The 27130-nt window shown below is 40.1% G+C and overlaps 1 protein-coding gene across 8 annotated transcripts in view; it reads right to left on the bottom strand.

Annotated features, from left to right (window-relative positions):
- Positions 1 to 27130, bottom strand: part of LOC124776204 (ankyrin-1-like) — a 202433-nt gene that overhangs the window by 130831 nt on the left and 44472 nt on the right. For 5 of the 8 annotated variants that reach the window (XM_047251041.1, XM_047251045.1, XM_047251038.1 and 2 more), the window contains exon 3: positions 4161 to 4745. In XM_047251041.1, the coding sequence (XP_047106997.1) occupies positions 4161 to 4745 (585 nt within the window). The remainder of the gene's footprint in view (positions 1 to 4160; positions 4746 to 27130) is intronic. The other 3 variants (XM_047251042.1, XM_047251044.1, XM_047251043.1) reach the window with 3 other exon arrangements.

Here is a 27130-nt window from a genome sequence, read left to right as displayed (position 1 = left end):
CAGATCCCTTCCCGTGGCCTTACGGCCAGCAGTCAAGTGGGAACTTGATCGGCTCCAGGCTGCTGGCGTTCGGAGCCTGTGACATACAGTGCCTGGGTGACACCATTGGTGGTCATATGGAAACCCAGTGGGGCATTTCAGCTGTTTGGGGACTTCGGTGCTACTGTCAATGCTCAGTCCCTCGTAGAGAACTTACCCCATTCCTGACAGGAAGACCCTCTCACCAAGCTTGCTGGGGGAGAGTACTTTTCAAAGATCAACCTGACTGAGGCATATCACCAGTCACCCTTGTATACCAATTCCCAGAACATCTTGGTCATCAACACGCCTTTCGGATTATACAAGTAAAAGCACCTTCCGTTTGGTGTCTCTGCAGCACTGACCATTTTCCAGCAGTTCCTGGAGCAGCTTATGCAGCCTATCCCCGCCTGTGTGAATTATGTGGATGACATCTTGGTCACTGGGCATTACCGCCAGGAACATTTGCAAAACCTCAGCACCTTATTTCATGCTCTGCAATCTGCAGGCTTACGCTGTTGGCTAGACAAGTGCTGCTTTTTTCAATCAGAAGTTGAATACTTAGGCCACTGTCTTAGCAAAGATGACATTCGCCCTTTGGGTCGTAATGTCATGGCCTTTGAGGCCCTTCCTCATCCCAAGGTCTTATCTGAACTCCAGGTGTTTTTTGGGCAAGGTTACTTATTACATACAGTTCTTACCCCAGGCTGCCTCCATTGCTCAACCCTTCAATCACATGCATTGCAAAGTGGTACCTTTTAATTGGACTCCTGTCTGTGACAAGGCTTTTCTCTGTTTAAAGGCAATACTGAAGTCCGCCCCTTGCCTTACTCCCTTCCCTCTGGACCGCCCCTTGGTTTGGCGGCTGATGCGTTGGCATACGGCATTGGGACCATCCTTGTGGATCGGAATGCCGATGGCTCAGAACAGCCCGTTGTTCATGCATCTAAGACGTTGACCCAGGCACAACAGAACTACTCCCAGATTGAAAAGGAGGCCCTGGCGATAGTGTTTGACGTCCCAGAATTTCACACCAATGTCTTTGGGGTAAAGTTCACCCTCCTGACAGACCATAAACCCTTGGTTACGCCTTTCAGAGCCCACACCCACCTTCCCGAGCGGATGGTTCAACGTCTCCAGTGCTGGGCATTATTTTTACGGAATTACGCTTACACCATCCGGTATAACCCACCGCCCACCATGTAACACAGATGCTTTGTCATGTCTCCCAGCAGGTCCCAATCCTGCGTATGACCAACAGGAGGTCCTCACTTTCAGACTGATTCCGCCCGCTGTGATGCACTGGATGGTCTGCCTCTTATGTCTGCTTACACTGCCAAGGCTACATGCCAAGATCCTATCTTGCAGCAGGTTCTACGCTACGTGGTCCATGGGTGGCCCTCCTATATTACTTGTCGGATGCAGATTGACTTCAGCCCCTGGCGCCAACTGTCCCACAGGCTCTCTGTGGTCAATGATGTCCTTCTGTTGGCCACGGAGTTGGTTGCCCATCGAGCAGTCATTCCTCCGGATTTGCGGCATCAAGTGCTCAGTTTGTTAAACCGTGGGCACTAGGGTATGTCCTGCATCAACGTTTTGGCTCACCTGCATGTGTATTGGCCTGGCATTGATGGCAATATTGACCGCCTGGTCTGCGGGTGCACTGTGTGTGCACGTCACCAGGCAAGCCCCCCTCAGTCATTTGTAACCTGGCCTGTGCCTCGTAGGACCTGGGATTGCATCCATCTCAATTTTGCAGGCGTGTTTTTGGGGTCCATGTGGTTACTTATCGTTGATGCCTACTCCAAATACCCATATGACGTCCACCCCGATGTCCACCACCACGGAGGCCACACTCATGGCCCTGGACCAGGTTCTCGCCATTGAGGGCCTGCCTCACACATTGGTCTCCGATAATGGCCCCCAATTTACGGCATCCTCCTTCCACGACTTCTGTCAAGCCAACCGTATCAAACATGACCGTAGCTCGCCTTTCCACCCTTCCTCCAATGGCCTGGCAGAGAGGCTTGTCCGCACATTTAAACGACAATTGACAAAGGCTGTTGAAATGCCATCATAACCAGCTCCGCCCACTTACCCCAAAGGACTCCCGCTGCCAGCTCCTCCTCCACTACCTCCTTCGGGTACAGACGTGGTCCTCGAGTCGCCGCCACTGCCCCAGTTGCTGCCTCCCTGCGAGCCTGCCACCGGCCCTCCCAGCCCCCAGGTGGATCTGTGGCTCCCTACGCCGCCCTGGTCTCTGGGTTGGCCATCATGGACACCTCAAATGTCCCTTCCTCCCTGTCAATGGCAGTTGACGAGCCCAGGTCTTCTCCCATCTGCCAACCACGGCACAGTCCGGGGCATTTCCACCCCTACGCACAAGTTTCATGGAGGAGGGATCTGGTACTGAGCGCAGCGGGTTTCGAATCTGCGCCAGATGGCATGGACCTTGATTACCACTAGAGATCTCTGCAGCCATCGCACTGTAAGCCATGGCTGTGTGCACTCCTGGCCCAAGTATAATGTGAGGGTGCCACTGTGGAGCACGTGGTCCCAGCGGCCAATAGCGATGTAACCTATCATGTATTTAAGTGCCTGCACCTCACTCAGTGAGGCAGTCTGATATTCGTGTGAGTCTCTCAGTATCTCGCTTACAGACATCGTGTTTACTTTGCTTGTTTCTGTGTCCAAGTGGACGTTGTTGATTTTGTGAGGTTTTCGCTCGTGACCCCATTGCTTCTTGTGTGTTGCTGTTCTTGGTGTCTTGCTCGGTCATCTGTTGTTGTGTGTGTCCATCCATTCCTGTTCGTCCCTCTTGTTGGTTCGTGGGTCGCTCCCATTCGGTACCGCCGCACTTTTGTTCACGGTCACCCCATGACAGGAACGGTCGCAGTTACAACATAAGACCTGTCCCAAAAAATGATATATCACCTCCTCTTCCATTCCCGTTACAGAATTATACGTGGATATTAGCACAAATAAACTATCCACTTAGATTAAAACAAGCACAAAACTGTGGTCAAAGGCCAACTTGAGCACGCAATTGCAAAGAATGCTGTGCAACATAATGTAATTGACTTCAATGGCTGATGCCATTTGGGATCTCCACCATAGCTCCTACTTTCCTGAACAGTGGAGATGGAAAATCTTTCAGCAACATATCCTTCATACCCATAGCCTCACGGGCTCTATATCCACTCATGCCAGTCCTCTTCGTGCCACTCCCTTCCTCTCTTATCCTCTCCGGGTCACATTTCACCCCTGTCCTTGACAGCAGCCTCTCACTCCTCACAGGTTTTCTACTCTACCATAGTTCATTCAATAGAACATTTTCTTAACTATATACCTCCTCCCTGTCTCTAGATTCAAGTACTCAGATTTTTTCTTCCATTTGATAAATACTGAGCTATCCTAATTAATGTATTACATTGTTTTTCACTTAAATCAGTTTAATCATAGACAGAGTATAATGCAAATATAAATTAAAACCAAGCTTGCAAACTGGCAGCCTAAATTCATTAAGAAAATGTATCATTTTGTACACTACTTGGAATGTTCCATATAGCATTAAGATATCAGGGAAATGATACTTTCATTATTAAAATAAATAAATGACACAGATTTCTCACACATATAGATGGAAATGATAAGAGTATCTACGATTGCCTGGAATAAAAAAAGAAAAAAAATGTTGCCCTAATTCCATTTGAAAGTTTTAATGCATAACTTTTATCAATGCTGGCAGAACATCCCTGTCCTTGTTTTGGTCTAAAGAAAGTAAAACAGAAGATACTCTATAGTCCAAAAAATTTCCCTGGTTCTGGAATTTAAGTAACAGGCATAGCTCATTAAAAGCATTAAGAACTGAATAGCAGTCTCTAGTTTCCAAATATGAGATGTGACAAACAAAGATAGAGAGTAATAAGAATAAAAAGAAAGTTTTTTATATGTAATACAACATGATGAAAGTGTTTTTTTCTGAATGTAATTCTATCAGTTTTTTTTACAATAACAAGTATCAATTAATGAAAGAAGTGCCGCCATGCCTTGAAATTTTTTTTTACTTGGTTTAACTAGATGGATAAATTCATTTAAACTGTAACATAAATCAATTACAAAGTATTACAATGACCTCATACCAGCAGCAGTAAGTAGTAAAACAGCATCTTCATGACCTTGCTCTGCAGCATAATGCAGAGCACAGCGACTGTAGTAATCCTGGTGATTTACATCACAACTATGTGGTATGTCATACATTGTGCTAGTTCTGTCAAGTATACCAGCATACCACATGTAAAGTCTACTCCAATGTTCCTCATCTTTATCAGGAGGCCCTGGAGCAGTTGCTGACATCTCTGGATCCCATTCTAGTGCATCCATGCCTTCAGGAGTGCGAACCTCTGCTGAAGGAAATGCAGATGAGGATGAGGATGAGGCAGTAGAAGCTGATGATGGATCATCACCATGAACCATTACAAAATAACCTTGATTACTGGTGCTAGTTTGTGCAGCAGCTGTATGATTCTGATTTACTGGTGTCCCACCCATTTCTGGATCACGTTTCCACTTCTTTGCACGACGTTTTCTATTATCACGCTCTCGGCTGTAAATAGCTGGTGCATTACTGAAATCTAGTAATTTCTGGAGCACTGCTGTATTACCGAGCTCTGCAGCCAGTCCCAGAGATGTACGTCCTTGTCCACAGATTACATTCATGTTTGCACCTGGAACCACATTAGCTTTTTAGAGAAAGATAAAGACAATAACAGTAAATATCTGATTAGCTCACAGCAGCAGGATTTTACCTTTATATACACATTTCTGACAAGGACTTCTTATTACTACATTTCTTACACAAAATTTTACATAGGACAAATGCCAACAAATGATATACTAACAGGGAAAGGATCTGTTCCAGGAAGGTAGTATTAAAGTCATAACTAAACTTTTTTAAGAACTGTATTATGCTATAAATATCAATTCTGGTGTAGGATCAGACCGCCATTGGGTCCAAACACCACCTCAGCAATGCATGTGCGTAGTTTGAATAACAGTTATCGTATGTACATTGTTCCATCCTCAGTTGGACATAAAGTATATATACACCTAATGTCAATGAGGGAACAATGTACATCTAATAACTGTTATCACTGTTATTCCAATTATGCAAACACATAGCTGAGATGGTTTTTGAGCCTGATAATAAAGCTGTACAAAATCATCTCCATAAAAGTCATCTTTTTCATTACTATGCATTTAAATATTAAACCAAAGCACAACATTCAACAGTTCTCTCTTATAAGTTTCTTGAGTGGTTCCTCAGAACTGATATCAAGACAGTGACACACACACACACACACACACACACACACACACATACTACTACTACTACTACTACTACGACCACCACCACCACCACCACCACCACCACCACCACTACTCCTCCAGTCTTTAAAAAGGTCCAAAATTTTCAAGAACAAATCTTACATTCGAACTCAACCACATTGGTGGTCCATTGTACATGATTTAGAGCCTCATAAGAATGTTAAGTGTAGATGAGTATGTTGTGTAATTCTCATATGTATTTGTTTTATATGTTGAAGTAGTGGAAGCACTATAATATAGTCTTGGTGGGAATGTGATTGGGGCAAAGCAGAACACAAGACCACATGGAATAAATAACCATGCAGATGTCAATATCAGCATCAGCAGGTGGTCGCACTTAATAACTTGATTGTTAAAGGCTGAGAGGAATGTTGTTCATTTGATTGGGAAATGGTTCCAAATGAAATTAACTTAGGGCTTATGGCCAGTACAGTTTGAGCTTGAGAGATCTGCAGTTTAGTTTTGGCTTGAGGGTCAATCTTTCAGAAATAGTAGTGGGTAGTTGGGAGTTGTTTGGAGTCTGAAAATGTAACTTTCATTTTCCATATTTTTCCATATTTCGAAGTTTAGTCCATATTTTACGATTGAAACTGCATAAATCCATATTTTCAACACTACATTACATAAAATCGATCTATTTAAAGCATATCAGCATTAAAAAATTCATTAAATGACACTTCAAAGTGCGATTCCTGGCCTAGGAATGGGCACTCCGAAAACACAAATAACACCATCTGAACCAGCCAAGTCTTTCAGATAGCCTGCAAGCCTGTTAGTGTTGATTCCAAGGAATTGTGAGAAAAGGGAAAGAAATAAAATCCTGTGAAGTGTTGAAATTACGTTTTCCGAGTGGTGGGAAGGGGGTAGCATTTTTTGACATGTTGTCCACTGCTGTCAACATACCCTTCCCTATGGGTCATCTCCTGCAATGAAAAATACGGGTTGCTATGATTTTGCATTTGGTGTGTATTACACCATATGTCGCTGCTTCTGAAATTTAGCTATCATACTGTATTTTTCTTTAGACTTGGGAGGCAGTCTCTGTCTCTATTCTCGAGAAAATGGATCCTATATAGCGTGTTCACTCTCGATCTCATGCCCGCGAGAATGAAATATTCACAACATTTCTCATATCTCCTAAACTGCTCGAGCCATCGAAACGAGATTTTGGTACACGATAACACATAAGTAGGAGAGTATTTTGTCAAATCATAAACACAGGGAACTTTCTTATCTATGATGATATATCAGAAGTTATAGTTTCTACTTTTTTTTTCGCTCCAATGAATGTAATATTTTAAGAATTATCAACACTAGTGAATCAGGAGCTTTCTGTTATGAAAGTAAACATGAAATTTCTTCTTATGTTACTGCAAACGGACACAATGAGGTTTTTCGTAAGATATTGAACTCTCTCGGTTTAATGAGATACTCTGTTTCAGAATCCTGTCAGAATAGCTGCTGCAAAATGAGTTTCTGCAAATTAATACTTCTGTTTTAGTAAAATGAGTACATTTGAACCTGTCAACAACAGAAATGTGGCCATTACTCATTAATTGTGATGTTTCTTCGAATGAGAAAATGTTAACAATTCACACAGAAATAAATAGGCAATTCTGTAGGAATTTTCATCGAATCCCTATAACCCATCGTATTTTTAACACTGAAAAACCGGAATAGAAACTTACCAAATTATTTTGTTCCTTTTCTTCATTTGACCAGTATTAAAATAATGACAAGCGTTCCCTTCACACAGGATGACACACATATGCCAGATGCTGGTTACTCACTCGCGGCTTGCCAAACGGACAATGTGTGATTCACGAATATAATCATTGTTATTGAGAAAAGTACCTAAAAAACTGATCCATCGCAAACACAATGGTCAGTATATTGTCAGCAGGTGAGAATAATGCGCTCGCCAGGAATGTGGAAGCTAGCAAGGTATGCCTTGTGAGAGGAAGAGTTTACATCATTCGAAAAACATTGTCATAAAAGTAGATCTGCCTTTGTCAGCAATATATTTCAAAAAAATCATCACACTCTTTCAGGATACTGAAACTTCCGGAATAATACAGGCCACGTCTTCATTGGTGCAGCATGTTGTATAATTAATTTATTAATGCTGATAGTGTGTATGCAATTGCTGAAATGTTTTTTCTCATCACGACGAGCCAATTCAGACATTCGTAAGGGCTTCTCAACTGTTCTAACTTGCAGTGGAAATGTGATGTCCACATGTATGTATAATGTCTCTTATTACATCCATATCCAAGTAATGACAATGAAACTTATGTACTTCAGATCTTGGATGCTGTTTGGTAGGGGAGCGAAGGGGTCGTACCTGTAGAAATTACCCCATTTCGACTTTTTGTAACAGATCGTAGAGATACGCCATCATAACAGGCAGCAAGTAGGCAACCTCGTTTATTTTCCCGCCTTCCTTCTAGATCATATGATTTATAATATTCATTACTTCCTTGTTCACTATCCTCACGATGAATCTATCGTCTGTCTCTTCTTACGATCTGAAAACATTGTGGAGGCAGAAGCGATAATCTCAAGAGGCTCACTAGTTATTGAACTGTGCACTGTTCTTACAAAAACTACACTGATAGATGTAACTGAAAACTATTACATACTAACGAAAAGAGGTGGAGCACTTGCATGCTTCACCGTTTACCACTGCTCAGTGACAATAAAATTCAGTATACTGTAAGACCATATCCTCCTCAGGGGACACCGCCTTAACGTAGCACTGTCCGTGCGGGCGAGGAGGTTTGCGTGCTCCGGATCCGGAGGGCTATGCCGGCGGTAGCGTAGCTACCAGCAGGGTCACCCATGCCGGACAGGCCAAAGGGGAGGAGCCAGACAAAGTGTGTCCCACAACGATCTATCGCTCCCCTTTCCTATCCTAAACCTGTCCTCACCATTTCCTTTTCCTGTCATTCCATGGTATATGTACAAAAGGGCAGAAAGACCTCTATAGGTGTGGAGAAGCCAATCTTTCTATGGGAGAAAACCCCGAATGAAAAATCCTGGTCCTCCAGGTTGGGGGTTGGCGACGGGCTACCAACCCGTCCTGGAAAAAATAATCACCGGTACTAGCATCACAGAAGAGCCTCAGATAGGACTGATCTCTGTAAAACGACCTAAGCAAGAACAAGGACTACGGAAGGAAATACAACTAGGGACCTAGAATGTCAGAAGCCTATACCAACCTGGGGCAGCAAAATGTGTAGTAAGGGAGGCAGATAAGTATCAAATTGATCTATTGGCCCTGCAAGAAACAAGGCGGACAGAAACCAGAGCTACAGAAATGGAAAACTATGTCATATTCCATGGAGCCTCAGAAACAAACCACTCACTAGGAACTGGTTTTGCAGTGAAGAAATCACTCTGTACCACTCTCATAGATTTTAAATCAATCAACCCCAGAATCTCACTCCTAACCATAGACACGGGAAAACACAAACTCACATATATAAATTGTCATGCCCCAACCGAAGAAAGCGATGACATCAAAAAAGATATTTTCCACAAGGAATTAGAAACGGTTTTAGACAATGTACCAAGTGAACATTACAAAATTATCCTTGGAGATTTTAATGCGAAAATAGGGAAAGAAGCAGCCTTCATGGGGACCATCGGAAAGCACAGTTTACATGATGTGAGCAGTGATAACGGCACTAGGCTGGTTAGCTTTGCGACTGCAAACGGCTTGTTTATAAGTAGTACTGATTTCGACAGGAAGAGAATATATAAAGGAACCTGGGTGTCTCCAGATGGGAAAACAGTGAACCAAATTGACCACCTAATTGTAGAGAAGAGAATAAAGAAGTAAAATGTTAGAACGGCAAGACAATATGGAGAGCCAGGAAGCACAAAAGAATGCAAAGAGTCACTCGATATGACCATGAGAGTCTGACTGAAGATAATATAAGAAGAACTTTCAAGATAGCACTAACAAACCGTTTTGAGGCTTTGAATGAAGAGGAAGAAGATACTGTGGTAGATCAGAACTGGAAGGCGATTGCAGAGACCATTAAAGAAACAGCCCAAGAAGTAATCCCAAAGCGAACTAGGGGAAAAAGAGTGCAGTTCAATGAGGAATGTGAGGGAGCTATCAGGGAGAGACAACGGGCCAAACTACTGTGGATACAAAGCAATATGCAAGAAGAAGAAAAATCGAAGTTTGAAGAAACATGACGGCAGACCCAAGCCACATTGAGAAAAGCAAAGAGAAAATATGTTAAAAGTATCATGGAGGAAGCTGAACAAGACTTTCATGGAAATAGGTATAAAGAACTTTATAGAAAAGTGAAAAGTTTTAAAGGAGGGACATACCATCAACACAGATTCATAAAAGATGCCAATGGAAGAATGTTAACAGAAGATCAAAAAATTGGAAGAAGATGGATGGAATACTTCAGAGAATTACTAAACTCTGATGAACCAACCGAACTACTTGAGTTTGATGAACCAGTAACAGTAGACCCAGAATATCCTCCACCCACCATTGAAGAGATAAGGAACCAGATTAAAAACCTTAAGAATGGTAAAAGTCCAGGTCAGGACGGTATTCCTGCTGAACTTCTCAAGGCTGGAGACGAAATCCTCTGTTTCAAAATCCACAAGCTAATTGAGCAAATTTGGGTAAAACATGAAATACCAGAGGAATGGAAGGTAGCTGTGATATGCCCCATATATAAAAAGAAAGACAAATCCGTATGTGACAACTACAGGGGCATAGCGCTACTCAATACCTGTTATAAGATCTTCTCCAACTGCCTATTAGAACGAATAAAACCTATGGCAACAGACATAATTGGAGAATACCAAGGAGGTTTCCAGGCAGGGCGATCAACCACGGACCAGATTTTCGTCCTAAAACAGGTCTGTGAAAAAATGTACGAATACGGACGAGAGATACATCTCCTGTTTGTAGACTTCAAGAAGGCTTACGACAGTATACATAGACCTAGCCTGATTAGAACTATGACAGAGTTTGGTATACCAAAGAAGTTGGTCAAACTGGTAGAGGTATGCCTAAATGACACAAAACTTAAGGTTAAGGTAGGCAATCAAATGACAGAAAGCTTCCAAGTTGTAACAGGATTACGCCAAGGAGATGGGCTATCACCTGTCCTCTTCAACCTGGCACTTGAGAAGGTAATGCGGGATTTCAACAAAGAAAACATCAAGGGCATTCAAACTGGTAATGAACACATTACATATCTGGCTTATGCAGAGGACATTGCACTATTAGCATGCACACAAGAAGATCTGAAGAGAAGTATCCAGACCTTGGAGTTATTGGCAGCTAGGATCGGTCTACAAATTAGCTCTGAAAAGACAGAGTATGTGACCATAGGAAGAAAGATCCAGAACTCTCAAGATTTAATTGTGAACAACACCAGGTATAAACATGTGAAAGAGTTCAAATACCTTGGATCATTTTTTTACAGAAGTAACATCAACTGAAGCAGAGATAAAAGCACGACTACAGGCGGGAAACAGATACTATCACTCTCTAGACCCTATACTAAAATGTAGAAGTGTCTCACAACAACTAAAGCTACGGTTGTATAAGACATTAATAATGCCAGTAGTACTTTATGGTTCTCAAACCTGGAGCACTCGAAAACAAGACCTTAAGCGACTGCTAACATTTGAAAGGAAAGTCCTCAGGAAAATATTTGGACCAGTCAGAGATCAGACTACTGGAGAATGGAGAAGACGCCATAACACTGAATTAGAAGAGCTGTACAAGGAGCCTAACATCGTGGGAATGATGAGAAGCAAAAGACTGCAATGGGCTGGACATGTTGTTAGAATGGAGGCAACAAGATGGCCCAAAATCACAATGGACTGGATCCCGTCAGGCAGCAGACCAGTGGGAAGACCTAGAAAGAGGTGGATCGATGGAGTGAGAGAAGACCTGTTGCAGCTGGGAGTCACGGAAAACTGGAGACAGATAGCAGAAGACAGAGACGGATGGAGAGCTCTAACTGTGGTGGCGTGCGATCCTCTGGGCCTGATCGCGTGAAGAAGAAGAGTAAGACCATATTTTTCGGATGGGCAATACTTCCACTGCCAATAGGCACCATGTCAAAGGAAGCGTATGGCAGGACTGCCTTCCCATTCCCGCCTTATTCCTCTTATTATTTACAACCTGTAACTGGATACCTTTTTATTTTACTTCATCTGCCACCCAAGATGAAGAAAGTGGATAAGAGGTGTTTAAATAAGAGAGCTTTTGATATATAAATACGAATTTTTGAGAAATAATGGAGAAATGTATGACTTTGCTTAGAGGAACTGAAATAAACAATATAGAAGACATAAGCAAACATACTACTGAGTCGCCCCATACAATTCTTATACAATCCAGTTAAAAAGAAAAAAAATGCAGCATAGAGCAAGGAGATAGTCTCCGAAAGAGACAAAGAGACAGAAATCGGCAGATGTGATGTACAGACAAACAAATGATTAAAATCTCAGCAAAGTGGGTGACTTCATGGGCAAGTACTCTATGGACTGAACTATCTAAGCACAATTCATGACCCATCCTCTCAACTTCACTTGGAGTCATGCTTGGGTAGCTCAGACAGTAGAGCACTTGAAAACAAAAGGCAATGGTTTTAATCTGCTAGGAAGTTTTAAAGCAAGTGTTGTATGGATAATTCCCATGTCTGCAATTCAAAGAAGATGGTAATTGAAGGGGGTGGGGGGAGGAGGAAGGCTTCAGATGGCATGGGCTGTGAATCAACCACTGACATGGAGCATATTCTGCCATAGAGTTGTCAACTTTATAACTGTTTTCAGTTTCCCAGTTGCCATTCACTTGTGTGGACTGCTGGTTGGTGGTCATGGAAACATAAAGGACTGTGCAGAAGTTGGTATGTGATATCAAGCTTGTCATATTTGGCTCTCTCTCTGATATGGTGTGATATGTCTGTGACGGTACTGGAATAGGATGTGTTGGGTGGGTGCTTAAGCTAGGTCTTGCATTTGGACTCTTCACAGGGATATGACCTGTTGGGCAAGGGGTTCAAAATAGGTGAGCCGTAAACCTGAACCAGGATGTTTCACAGATTAGGTGATCTGTATAATACTACTATGGGAGAGGTACAAAGCATTGTGGGAAGGATGTTTTGTCTTTTCTGGGCACAATTAGGGTTATTCCATTCTCCATTCTGAGCTGGCATGGGATTTTTTTTTTTTTTTTGGGGGGGGGGGGTGTTCACTGATGCTGCTCTACAGTTGGTTAGGGTATGGTTAGATATTTGGGGGCAGTTGTAGGTATGGCATCAGTAATCTACTTGCAGACTAAATTTGGAGGAAAACATTTGCCTGTGAATGCCTTTGTAAGACCATCACATATTAGACAAAGAATTGCTCATCACTGGAGATGCTTCCACCATGAATGATCACATCAAGTGGAAAGGCTTTTCAGTGTTTATGGGATGACAGCCAAAAAAGTCAAGGTACTGTTGTCAATTGGTGGGAGTGGTGCAGATAGATGTTTTTAAGAGGCTATCAAAAAGGTGGAGGTCAACATCAATGAAAGTGTTCTGCTGGGCTGAAAAGGACCAGGACAGGAAGAGCTGAGGCTGTGAAAGAATTTACAACATGGTATCTTGGTAATGAGTGGTTATGAGTTAGACAAAAAGATGTTCTCAATGAACCTGAATCAGACAAGGACACTGGGATCGTGACCAGCTAGGATGGTTTTCTCTAGATGCTCCATAAATAGGTTGCCTTATAAGAGAGCTGTGTATGTGCCCATGGCTGTTTTACATTATGTGAAACTCAAATGAATATACCCAACAGAAACAAGGAAAACAATAAAAAACCAAATGATGGTAGTAGAGGGCTACAGAACTTTATGGATTCTCTGAGATGCTGGAGGCATAAAGAACTTCTATGCATGTACCATTTAGTCCATCACACTGCCACTGCTCACCTGGGGCACTGAAAACAGCTGAAAATGCTGTCAATTGGCAAGGCATCTTGGGGCAGTAGAAAGAACACATCCTTGGAATTATGGACAGAAGTTAAACTAGCAAAAACCAGAACAAGCCTGGAAGGTAACTTAACCCAACCAGTGGTCCCCTAAATTGCTACATTAATCTTTAAAATATAAATATGGAAAAGTGATTCATATACATATATGTATATATAATGTTGTGTAATGAATATGTAATTTAAAAATGAAACGTTTTCTTATATATTCAGTTGCGACTATTATTGATATATTAAAGTAGGATGTTTTGTTTTGCTCACCAAGTACAATGGCGGAGGGCTGCCCAATCCAGAAACACTGGCAAATTTAGAGGACAGGGGACAACCACATGGACTTAACGAAAGATGTGTATCCATTTGCAGCTAAGCGTAAAAGTGAAGAGTGTAGCTGTGATCAATAAGTAGCAAACTGATTGGAAATTCCTTCTTTTTGTGTTTGCATAACATGAAGAGTAAAAAATGTGCTGTATTTTGTTTAGGGAAGCAATTTTAAAGTCTGAAACTGAATTTCATGGATACTAGTGGACAAAATTAATGAATACAAAAGTCATTTGGAAGGACATATTATATACATTAAATTTAATATAAACTGATCCCTTAAATATTTAAATTGCAGTTTTATTGCATAATATTTAAACTAATATCATGCGTTACAAGGGAAAAAAGTGCTACTTGTATACAGCAGAATAGAATATAATGCAAGTAAAGCTATATTTTTTGTTAAACATTGTGTCACATTATTTTGCAATGAAAAACAACATTTGAAACAATAAAGATACAAAAATGAAACTTCCTCTCTGATTAAAACTGAGTAGAGCACTTGCCCACGAACGGCAAAGGTCCCGAGTTTAGGTCTCAGTCCAGCACATATTTTTAATCTGCCAGGAAGTTTCATACCTGTGCACCCTCTGTTGCAGAGTGAAATTTTCATTGTAAGATAAAGATATTTCTTGGTAAGCATTTTCTCTTTGCTATTTTAACTTTGTGAAAAAGTGGAAATAAGGGTAAAATATAGTATAACTTTGTTCCAACATGCACTTCTCTACCTAGTGTAAGAAGTTTGCGTAAAACACTAGCTTCTTTTCTGCAATACTCCTTCAAAACCTGGAGGTCTGATATGTTTCATTCGGTGTTGTCAGAGGACCTGTAAAGACATTTTATTATTATTATATAAAATTAATCTAAAGTAATATTTTGATATTTTATCTCTGTAAGCAGGAGGTGGGTATTCTTACAACTGCTACTCTTGAAGTTGCTGTGAAGCTCTCACCACCGATAAAATCCAAGCTCCATTACAAGTTTCTATGTTCAATCAGGCAGGGATGTTTTTTGTAATGACTAACTCCCTGATGAGTTTTGTTAGGAAAGGACATTTCCTCAAATATTTCTTCTTTGGAAATGACCCCCAATTTTGTACAATATCTCGACTGATGGCCACAACATCATGAGGCTTAGGTTTACATCAAGCTTCAGTCATGATCTGCACCCAATCCATTGGAACTTCTGTTAATGCTTATAATGTTAACCAGTACCATATTCTTATCACAATCCATAAAAAAGTGTCTTTCAATAGGGGAAGTTACTTCCATTGTCTCCAAAAGTTTAAGTTCACTCACACGATAATTGAGATACCTTGATACACTGTAATTCTTGTTCCAACCAAAACTTCAAGATGTTTGACTTTCTTGTACAAGAACTGTATCATAAAGCGATATAAATAGAAAACAGTTTCACTGGTCCCTTTTCTTCAAATATCTTCAGTGTAAGTATAGAGCACTTAAGTTGCATTTGAAAGCTGAGAATAACAAAAGAGTAAACAGACAATTGCTGTGTGTAATAGACGTCATTAGTACTCATGTTTGTTAAGCATACATTTTTTTGGTAGTTCATGCAGATTGCTTCTGTTTCATTAAACTTTTGTCTTCTTAAGGGACCATTTCCTTTTCTGAAATAAAATAGTTCACCTTTGACTTTATGTCTTTCTGTTCAATAGCAATCTTACTAATTTCTTTCAAAACTATTTTTTTTTCATGTGACCATTTAATTTCTCAGATAACATTGCATCTCATCTCAGCAGTGTACTTATTGCACGTTAAGCATGCATCATTCCTTGGATACCCAAAAACTATATTGAATGTGGTGTTAAATACTGTTCTATGCATTTCATATTAAACATCAAAATTGGGGTATTTTTCCTGTAACATTTCTTGCAATTTTTTTTAATCAAAAGTTCCTCTAGGAGATACAACCTCTTGGTCTTGTCATTCTTGTCATTACTTGATCTAACCTTAAATGAATTAATGTGATCATAAACTGCCATTCCTAGTGCTTCCTTAATTTTCTATGGCCTATTTCCATGCTTACCCCTTCCAGCATGAGCAGACTTGTCCAGCTTCAAAAATTTCCCAACAGTCATTAATCGTCGCCTTGTTACTCCATGTACTGCCATGAAGGCTTTTCTGCACACAGGAATTTCATGTACAATGTTGTCACCTTTCAATCTTTCCCCATAGTTGAAATTATGCTCTTAAAGCTGTACCTCATCCTCATTCTTTCTTGATAGCATTCTGTGAAGCGGAAGTACTGTAATGAAGCCTGTCAGATACAATGATTGTTCATTCCAGTCTACCACACCACTAAATTTTCATATAGTATTTGATCCTTCTTCAGAATTTACTACCACAAAACACTTTCAACTTATAGTTGCAGTCTTTTTGTGCAACTGAATCCTTAATTTCTTCATGACTGTACTTAATCACCTTCGTACATCCGAACACTGTGAGAACCTGAAGGACACAGTCTTTCATCCTCCGATGAAGTACTCATCATTCAGTATAACTAATTAACTATTCAAACTGAAATGAACCACTTACAACACCTGCATTACTAGAAAGAATGTCTCAAACTAAAGCAATGGTTCTTGGTAGTACCAACAATGCACAACAGACAAATTCTCTGTTTCTTACTTCAACATTGTTTGCCAACCCACAAGAAATCTAAAACTTAATACACAACACTGGACAAAGAATATTTATTCCCTGTAAAGAGATACATTAGCACATTCTTTCCCTGCATGCTTTATCTAAAATGGGTTATACATTGTGGCCTATTCATATTAAAAATATTAAACAACATGGAATCCTACATCTCATGGCATACATAACTCATTTTTGGGGGAAAAAGAAAAAAAAAGGACAAAGCATGTTCTTTTCTTGTACTCATCACATGATTTTGTCTTTGAATATATTTTGAACAGCTTGCATTTCTTTGTGTTGTAGATTTACGGACAGTTTTGATAACCAAAATAATTATTCATGTGTGACATTTTTTATGACATTTTTTGTAGCTAATTATCTACACCATGGATTATATAGCCAGCTACTTGGCAGTATCCATTTATATAAACCAATGTGAGTGTGAGGTAACAAAGCAGGTGGGTCCTTCCCAGCTGTTATGTTTTTCTCCCCTCAATGAGGTACATGTTGCACAAAGCACTGGACACATTGAATGGACAACAGTAATACGTGTTACAGAATATGCCGAGCACTTGTTTGCGATCACTGCGGTAAATACAAAATATCAGTAATTTAAGATTTTGTTATTGGTCATATGTAAACATGTGCCCAATTACTGACTTCCTGATAAATTAGATTAAAAAGCCGAGTGATTTCATCTCAGATCGTACAGGTCAAGAGTGAATATGTCACAGAACTATTTCAAAGTTTGCTGAAAATAATATAAGTTGAAGTTCCACAAGATACCTCTCTAAAACAACAATATCCTGATTTTCTGATGATTTGCTGAAATCCCCACTAAATGAGAGTATTCATGAAAATGTCATAACAAAAGGGAAAATTGAAAAATTATGTTGTTGTTTTTGTCTTCAGTCCAGAAACTGGTTTGCTGCAGTTCTCCATGCTACTCTATCCTGTGCTAGCTTCTTCATCTCACAGTACCTACTGCAACCTACATCCTTCTGATCTGCTTACTGTATTCATCTCTTGGTCTCCCTCTACGATTTTTACCTTCCATGCTGCCCTCCAATCCCTTGATGTCTCATAACATGTCCTACCAACCTATCTCTTCTTCTAGTCAAGTTGTGCCACAAATTCCTCTTCTCCCCAATTCTATTCAATACCTCCTCATTAGTTATGTGGTCTACTCATCTAATCTTCAGCATTCTTCTGTAGCACCACATTTTGAAAGCTTCTATTCTCTTCTTGTCCAAACTAGTTATCGTCCATGTTTCACTTCCATACATGGCTACACTCCAAACAAATTCCTGCCACTTAAATCTATACTCGATGTTAACAAATTTCTCTTCTTCAGAAACGCTTTCCTTGCCATTGCCAGTCTACATTTTATATCCTCTCTACTTCGACCATCATCAGTTATTTTGCTCCCCAAATAGCAAAACTCCTTTACTACTTTAAGTGTCTCATTTCCTAATCTAATTCCCTCAGCATCACCCGACTTAATTTGACTACATTCCACTATCCTCGTTTTGTTTTTGTTGATGTTCATCTTATACCCTCCTTTCAAGACACTGTCCATTCCGTTCAACTGGTCTTCCAAGTCCTTTGCTGTCTCCGCCAGAATTACAATGTCATCGGCGAACCTCAAAGTTTTTATTTCTTCTCCATGGATTTTAATACCTACTCCGAATTTTTCTTTTGTTTCCTTCACTGCTTGCTCAATATACAGATCGAATAACATCGGGGGATAGGCTACAACCCTGTCTCATTTCCTTCACAACCACTGCTTCCCTTTCATGCCCCTCAACTCTTATAACTGCCATCTGGTTTCCGTACAAATTGTAAATAGCCTTTCACTCCATATATTTTACCACTGCCACCTTCAGAATTTGAAAGAGAGTATTCCAGTCAACATTCTAAAATGCTTTCTCTGAGTCTACAAATGCTAGGAACATAGGTTTGCCTTTCCTTAATCTATCTCCTAAGATAAGTCATAGGGTCAGTATTGTCTCACGTGTTCCAACATTTCTACGGAATCCAAACTGACATTCTTCAAGGTCGGCTTCTATCAGTTTTTGCACTTATCTGTATAGAATTCATGTCAGTATTTTGCAGCTGGGACTTATTAAACTGATAGTTCGGTTATTTTCACACCTGTCAACATCTGCTTTCCTTGGGATTGGAATTATTATATTTTTCTTGAAGTCTGAGGGTGTTTTTCCTGTCTCATACATCTTGCTCACCAGAAGGTAGAGTTTTTACAGGGCTGACTCTCCCAAGGCTATCAGTAGTTCTAATGGAATGTTGTCTACTCCTGGGGCCTTGTTTCGACTTGGGTCTTTCAGTGCTCTGTCAAATACTTCACGCAGTATCATATCTCCCATTTCATCTTCACCTACATCCTCTTCCATTTCTATAATACTGCCCTTGATCACATAGCCCTTGTACAGACACACTATATACTCCTTCCATCTTTCTGCTTTCCCTTCTTTGCTTAGCACTGGTTTTCCATCTGAGCTCTTGATATTCATCCAAGTGGTTCTCTTTTATCCAAAGCTCTCTTTAATTTTCCTGTGTGCAGTATCTATCTTACCCCTAGTGATATATGCCTCTACAGCCTTACAATTGTCCTCTAGCCATCCCTTCTTAGTCATTTTGCACTTCCTGTTGATCTCATTTTTGAGACGTTTGTGTTCCTTTTTGCCTGCTTCATTTACTGCATTTTTGTATTTTCTCCTTTCATCAATTAAATTCAATATATCTTCTGTTACCCAAGGATATCTACTAGCCCCCGTCTTTTTACCTACTTGATCCTCTGCTGCCTTCACTATTTCATCTCTCAAAGCTACCCATTCTTCATCTACTGTATTTCTTTCCCCCATTCTTGTTAATCATTCCCTAATGCTCTTCCTGAAACACTCTACAACCTCCATTTCCATCACTTTAGCCAGATCCCATATCTTTAAATTCCCACCTTTTTGCAGTTACTTCAGTTTTGATCTACAGTTCATAACCAATAGATTGTGGTCACAGTCCACATCTGCCTCTGGAAGTGTCTTACAATTTAAAATCTGGTTCCTAAATCTGTGTCTTACCATTATATATCTATCTGAAACCTTCCAGTATCCTCAGGCCTCCTCCATGTATACAACCTTCTTTCACGATTCTTGAACCAAGTGTTAGCTATGATTAAGTTATGCTCTGTGCAAAATGCTACCAGGCAGCTGCTTCCTCTTTCATTTCTTACCCCCATTCCATATTCACCTACTACGTTTCCTTCTCTTCCTTTTCCTACTATTGAATTCCAGTCACCAACAACTATTACATTTTCGTCTCTCTTTACTATCTGAATAATTTCTTTTATCTCATCATATTTTTCAGCAATCTCTTCGTCATGTGTGGAGCTAGTTCGCATATAAACTTGTACTACTATGGTGGGCGTGGGCTTCGTGTCTACCTTGGCCATCTTAATGCATTCACTATGATGTTTGTAGTAGCTTACGTGCGCTCCTACTTTTTATTCTTTATTGAACCTACTCCTGCATGAGCCCTGTTTGATTTTGTATTTATAACCCTGTAGTCACCTGACCAGAAGTCTTGTTACTCCTGCCACTGACCTTCACTAATTCCCACTATATCTAACTTTAACCTATCCATTTCCCTTTGTAAATTTTCTAACCTACCTGCCCGATTAAGAGGTCCGACATCCCAAACTCCGATCCGTAGAACGCCAACTTACTTTCTTCTGATAATGACATCCTCCTGAGTAGTCCCCGCCCAGAGATCTGAATGGGGGACTATCTTACCTCCAGAAAATTTTACCCAAGAAGACGCCATCATCATTTAACCATACAGTAAAGCTGCATGCCCTTGGGAAAAATTACAGCTGTAGTTTCCCCTTGCTTTCAGCCGTTCACAGTACCAGCACAGCAAGGTCATTTTGGTTAGTGTTACAAGGCCAGATCCGTCAGTCATCCACACTGTTTTCCCTGCAACTATTGAAAAAGGCTGCTGCCCTTCTTCAGGAACCACACGTTTGTCTGGCCTCTCAACAGATACCCCTCCTTTGTGGTTGCACGTATGGTACTGCTATCTGTATCACTGAGGCACACAAGCTTCCCCACCAACGGCAAGGTCCATGGTTCATGGGGAGGAAAAATTATGATAAAGAAACCAAAAGTGATACAGATCTGAATTTATTTTCAACAAATACTTTGTTCCCAATACTTTGGGACATGATTAATACATATGTACTTATGAGCTTTTTTATTTTATTTTTGAAAAATAAACTATGAAAATCTGTAACTTTTTGCAAATTTCAAAATTATATTTTGAAAATATGAACAGTCATAGTATGTTAACTGTCTTGAAAAAAGATTAAGTGGAAGGTCTGTTAACTGTCACGAAATTGTTAAACTGTGAAAGTATTTGTATATAAAGATGAAAGAATCTGAATTTTTTTGATTATTTAGAAATTATTTTCTCCAGAACCCCCGTCCTAAACGTTCTAAAAATTTCATGGTACGTTTGTTGGTCATTGTACTTACGAAATGAACAATGAGAGTGGGCAATACTTGTCTGTACAAAATGTGAGAGATTTTTTTAGGTAGACGTAGCTCTACTCACATGGTCAAAAAATCATGGACACTTACATATTTAATTTGATCACTGATTTTTAAGCAAATGTCATGCAAAATTGGTATTTCTGAATCAAAATAATTACTTTGCTTCATTATAAATGAGTGGGAAAACAATTCATAATTTTGTTTGAAAGCATTTTATGACAAAAATGAGATATCAAATATTTATACCTATTTTTCTTTTTAAGATATTATTCACAAATTATTATCGTCTTCCATCATGTTTTTACATCTTCATGACTTTCCATGAATTAAAGTTGCCTACAATGTAACAATCAACACTGCACTGTTGGGAAAGAATTCATTTGCCTTTTTTTTCTGCTTCTCATTGAATTTGTTTAGCTGCACACTGATACGGATGATCCAACAAGAGCAGTACTTGGGGGATGGGAACTGCACACTGATCTTTTGATGATGGCCATTTGAAAGCATTAGCAGAACCATGAGATCTCATAAAGGAGATGGCTATATCTCGCAGCTCATGAGAGACAGTTATCTGTCAGACCTACCATTGATTGTCATATACTCAAGAAATGAAGTGGCTCACTACCAAGTCTTCTAATGTATACCGTGGTCTCTGCATTTCACACACACTAACAGGCTGCAATTGGTGGAGAACCGTTCTTGCAGTGTCTGTGCCACTCTGAGATGCAAGCCAGTGGTGACTTGAATGAATTTCTACCACAGGCTTCATAGCAGACCACTCTTCTCTCATGCTTACATGAAATTCCCTTACTGTACTTTCATTTAGAATTAATAGCTTCATGTTTGTTACTAATGTTGATATGGTGTGTACAAATCCAGTAGCATCTGTTACAGCATCAACACCTTCATGCTGGAGGTTAAATCTTGTTGCAAGATGTTTACAGAGACCTCCTATCCCACCACATGCACTTTTTCCAAGACCTCTTGTTGAAAATTTCATTTCTTTTCTCTTAATTCCTGTACTATACTGCTGATCAAGCTCATGAAGCTGAAAGCAATTTTTAACATGACATGCTGCACCATCAGTCACATACACATGTTTAGGAAATGCATGGCCTCTAGATGCTATGTCATCAATTACCATGCTGACAGCATAGCATGCGACATCATCACTTGCAACAGCAAAACAGTATGATGTTCCAAGGAAGTGAGCAACAAATCTGAATATTTATACTGGTGATGTGTGCCAGTGATAACTTTGAATTTAGTTAAGCAACAGACCAGTTCTCAGCAAAGTCAAAATAAAGAATTAATGGGTCAGTAACCTGGGATGTGGCTGATTTTACTTCTGCTATGGCCAGTCTCTGAAAACTCTGGATATGATGGTGAACTATTGTTTTCAAGACCCAATGCCTAGTGTGTGTAACGAACTTCTCTAGCTTTACTGTCTTCTTCACTAACTATCCTCCACCTCACAATGCATAGATTACATCACTGTCATATCCTGAAGGAGTAATGCTTCAACAGTCATCACTTCAGTACCAGGACTCATTGCACACTCCTGCAACCATTTATCTTGTGGCTCTTGACATATACACGAAATCATTAGGTCCCTTTCTGTGTTGTTCTTTCCTGTGGCAATGTCTATGGTGAAACAAACAAGTTTCAAATTAGTGCAGTAAATGCATGTGCATACTTTCCTCACTGGCTGGCATTTTACCCATTCTGGTCACGTTGTTGTTGTTGTTGTTGTTGTGGTCTTCATTCCTGAGACTGGTTTGATGCAGCTCTCCATGCTACTCTATCCTGTGCAAGCTTCTTCATCTCCCAGTACCTACTGCAACCTACATCCTTCTGAATCTGCTTAGTGTATTCATCTCTTGGTCTCCCCCTACGATTTTTACCCTCCACGCTGCCCTCCAATACTAAATTGGTGATCCCTTGATGCCTCAGAACATGTCCTACCAACCGATCCCTTCTTCTGGTCAAGTTGTACCACAAACTTCTCCTCTCCCCAATCCTATTCAATACTTCCTCATTAGTTATGTGATCTACCCATCTAATCTTCAGCATTCTTCTGTAGCACCACATTTCGAAAGCTTCTATTCTCTTCTTGTCCAAACTATTTACCGTCCATGTTTCACTTCCATACATGGCTACACTCCATACAAATACTTTCAGAAATGACTTCCTGACACTTAAATCTATACTCGATGTTAACAAATTTCTCTTCTTCAGAAACGCTTTCCTTGCCATTGCCAGTCTACATTTGATATCCTCTCTACTTCGACCATCATCAGTTATTTTGCTCCCCAAATAGCAAAACTCCTTTACTACTTTAAGTGTCTCATTTCCTAATCTAATACCCTCAGCATCACCCAACTTAATTCGACTACATTCCATTATCCTCGTTTTGCTTTTGTTGATGTTCATCTTATATCCTCCCTTCAAGACACCATCCATTCCGTTCAACTGCTCTTCCAAGTCCTTTGCTGTCTCTGACAGAATTACAATGTCATCGGCGAACCTCAAAGTTTTTATTTCTTCTCCATGGATTTTAATACCTATTCCGAATTTTTCTTTTGTTTCCTTTACTGCTTGCTCAATATACAGATTGAATAACATTGGGGAGAGGCTACAACCCTGTCTTACTCCCTTCCCAACCACTGCTTCCCTTTCATGCCCCTCGACTCTTATAACTGCCATCTGGTTTCTGTACAAATTGTAAATAGCCTTTCGCTCCCTGTATTTTACCCCTGCCACCTTTAGAATTTGAAAGAGAGTATTCCAGTCAACATTGTCAAAAGCTTTCTCTAAGTCTACAAATGCTAGAAACGTAGGTTTGCCTTTCCTTAATCTTTCTTCTAAGATAAGTCGTAAGGTCAGTATTGCCTCACGTGTTCCAGTATTTCTACGGAATCCAAACTGATCTTCCCCAAGGTCGGCTTCTACTAGTTTTTCCATTCGTCTGTAAAGAATTCGTGTTAGTATTTTGCAGCTGTGGCTTATTAAACTGATTGTTCGGTAATTTTCACATCTGTCAACACCTGCTTTCTTTGGGATTGGAATTATTATATTCTTCTTGAAGTCTGAGGGTATTTCGCCTGTTTCATACATCTTGCTCACCAGATGGTAGAGTTTTGTCAGGACTGGCTCTCCCAAGGCCGTCAGTAGTTCCAATGGAATGTTGTCTACTCCGGGGGCCTTGTATCGACTCAGGTCTTTCAGTACTCTGTCAAACTCTTCACGCAGTATCGTATCTCCCATTTCATCTTCATCTACATCCTCTTCCATTTCCATAATATCGTCCTCAAGTGCATCGCCCTTGTATAGACCCTCTATATACTCCTTCCACCTTTCTGCTTTCCCTTCTTTGCTTAGAACTGGGTTTCCATCTGAGCTCTTGATGTTCATACAAGTGGTTCTCATATCTACAAAGGTCTCTTTAATTTTCCTGTAGGCAGTATCTGTCTTACCCCTAGTGAGATAAGCCTCTACATCCTTACATTTGTCCTCTAGCCATCGCTGCTTAGCCATTTTGCACTTCCTGTCGACCTCATTTTTGAGACGTTTGTACTCCTTTTTGCCTGCTTCATTTACTGCATTTTTATATTTTCTCCTTTCATCAATTAAATTCAATATTTCTTCTGTTACCCAAGGATTTCTACTAGCCCTCGTCTTTTTACCTACTTGATCCTCTGCTGCCTTCACTACTTCATCCCTCAAAGCTACCCATTCTTCTTCTACTGTATTTCTTTCCCCCATTCCTGTCAATTGTTCCCTTATGCTCTCCCCGAAACTCTGTACAACCTCTGGTTCTTTCAGTTTATCCAGGTCCCATCTCCTTAAATTCCCACCTTTTTGCAGTTTCTTCAGTTTTAATCTACAGGTCATAACCAATAGATTGTGGTCAGAGTCCACATCTGCCCCTGGAAATGTCTTACAATTTAAAACCTGGTTCCTAAATCTCTGTCTTACCATTATATAATCTATCTGATACCTTTTAGTATCTCCAGGGTTCTTCCATGTATACAACCTTCTATCATGATTCTTAAACCAAGTGTTAGCTATGATTAAGTTGTGCTCTGTGCAAAATTCTACCAGGTGGCTTCCTCTTTCATTTCTTAGCCCCAATCCATATTCACCTACTACGTTTCCTTCTCTCCCTTTTCCTACACTCGAATTCCAGTCACCCATGACTATTAAATTTTCGTCTCCCTTCACTATCTGAATAATTTCTTTTATTTCATCATACATTTCTTCAATTTCTTCGTCATCTGCAGAGCTAGTTGGCATATAAACTTGTACTACTGTAGTAGGCATGGGCTTCGTGTCTATCTTGGCCACAATAATGCGTTCACTATGCTGCTTGCAGTAGCTTACCCGCATTCCTATTTTCCTATTCATTATTAAACCTACTCCTGCATTACCCCTATTTGACTTCGTGTTTATAACCCTGTAGTCACCTGACCAGAAGTCTTGTTCCTCCTGCCACCGAACTTCACTAATTCCTACTATATCTAACTTCAACCTATCCATTTCCCTTTTTAAATTTTCTAACCTACCTGCCCGATTAAGGAATCTGACATTCCACGCTCCGATCCGTAGAACGCCAGTTTTCTTTCTCCTGATAACGACATCCTCTTGAGTAGTCCCCGCCCGGAGATCCGAATGGGGGACTATTTTACCTCTGGAATATTTTACCCAAGAGGACGCCATCATCATCTAATCATACAGTAAAAGCTGCATGCCCTCGGGAAAAATTACGGCCGTAGTTTCCCCTTGCTTTCAGCCGTTCGCAGTACCAGCACAGCAAGGCCGTTTTGGTTATTGTTACAAGGCCAGATCAGTCAATCATCCAGACTGTTGCCCTTGCAACTACTGAAAAGGCTGCTGCCCCTCTTCAGGAACCACATGTTTGTCTGGCCTCTCAACAGATACCCCTCCGTTGTGGTTGTACCTACAGTACAGCTATCTGTATCGCTGAGGCACGCAAGCCTCCCCACCAACGGCAAGGTTCATGGTTCATGGGGAGGATTCTGGTCATAAGGAGTAGAACTTGAGATATCAGTTTTTAAAACTGGTTTCTCCTTTCTCATTAGGAGTTATGTTTCTCTTATTTATCTTGTCGTATATCTTCTTACCTTTCAGCTTTTCACAATTTTCACTAATAGAGATAACATCAGCCTGGTTAGGACTTTGTCTGCTGCAGTCTTTGTTCCACTTAGGTAATATTCCAGAGCAACAGTAAGTGTATCATCTTGCAATGGATGCCCACATTAAGAATCTGCACATGCCCAAATACCTTTCCCATTCTTTATTTTATGAGCTTTTGAAATCAAATAATGTGAGGAAATGGATGTGATGCTAATACTATTACTTGAGGACTGCAACACCTCTGACAGATTTCCAACAACTGCAATTTGTTTTTCGCTTTTCTTAAACACCATCTTCTTGTGTCTTTTTTCGTAGCCCACACTCCTCACTCTTTCACTACTGTATTTCTTCACTGACATTGTATCTAACATAAAGTTCAAGCCAAACACACAACTTGATGCATAATGGTTTATGTGCAAGTTCTTACTCATATGTTATAAACAGTGAAGTTCTGGAAACAGTGTTGTCAATATGTGTATTTTACACTAGATGTGAAATATGTAGAATGTTGAAAAATTTTTAACGCTTTACACAGAAAAATATTGCCCACTGTGTTTGCACAGACTGCTAACACATTAATCAAACAATATTTTGTGCAAGTCTAAAAAAATTTTGGATGGGGTTTTCGAGTAAATAATTTGTAAAAACTTGTAAAAATGCCATTTTCTACATTTTTAAGTAATAAATATTTACATAATACAGACACCTGGAGCAGAGAAGTCATCGTTTATAATTACATTAGAAGTAGTTGGTAATATGACAGAAAAGATAGTATTCTGTGACTTTACAAACCAGAAAAAAAAACTTTAAGTGGAAAAATTAACTTAAATTTTATATTTTCGTCTTACATTTGTAAGTTAAAGAAAGCACACAAGTGTGCAGGTGTCAACTAAATTTCAACACACTAAGAGGGATTTTTAATGCGAAACATCTCCCAGATCTCCATTACTTTCGGTTTGTTAGTTTTTCATTTTTCTTCTCTACTGTTTCAAGTCATTT

This window comes from Schistocerca piceifrons, chromosome 2 (genome assembly GCF_021461385.2).
Source record: "Schistocerca piceifrons isolate TAMUIC-IGC-003096 chromosome 2, iqSchPice1.1, whole genome shotgun sequence".
Taxonomy (NCBI): Eukaryota; Metazoa; Arthropoda; class Insecta; order Orthoptera; family Acrididae; genus Schistocerca; species Schistocerca piceifrons.
The sequence above is the reverse complement of the archived record's forward strand: the minus strand, read 5'-3'. Positions and strand labels throughout refer to the sequence as shown.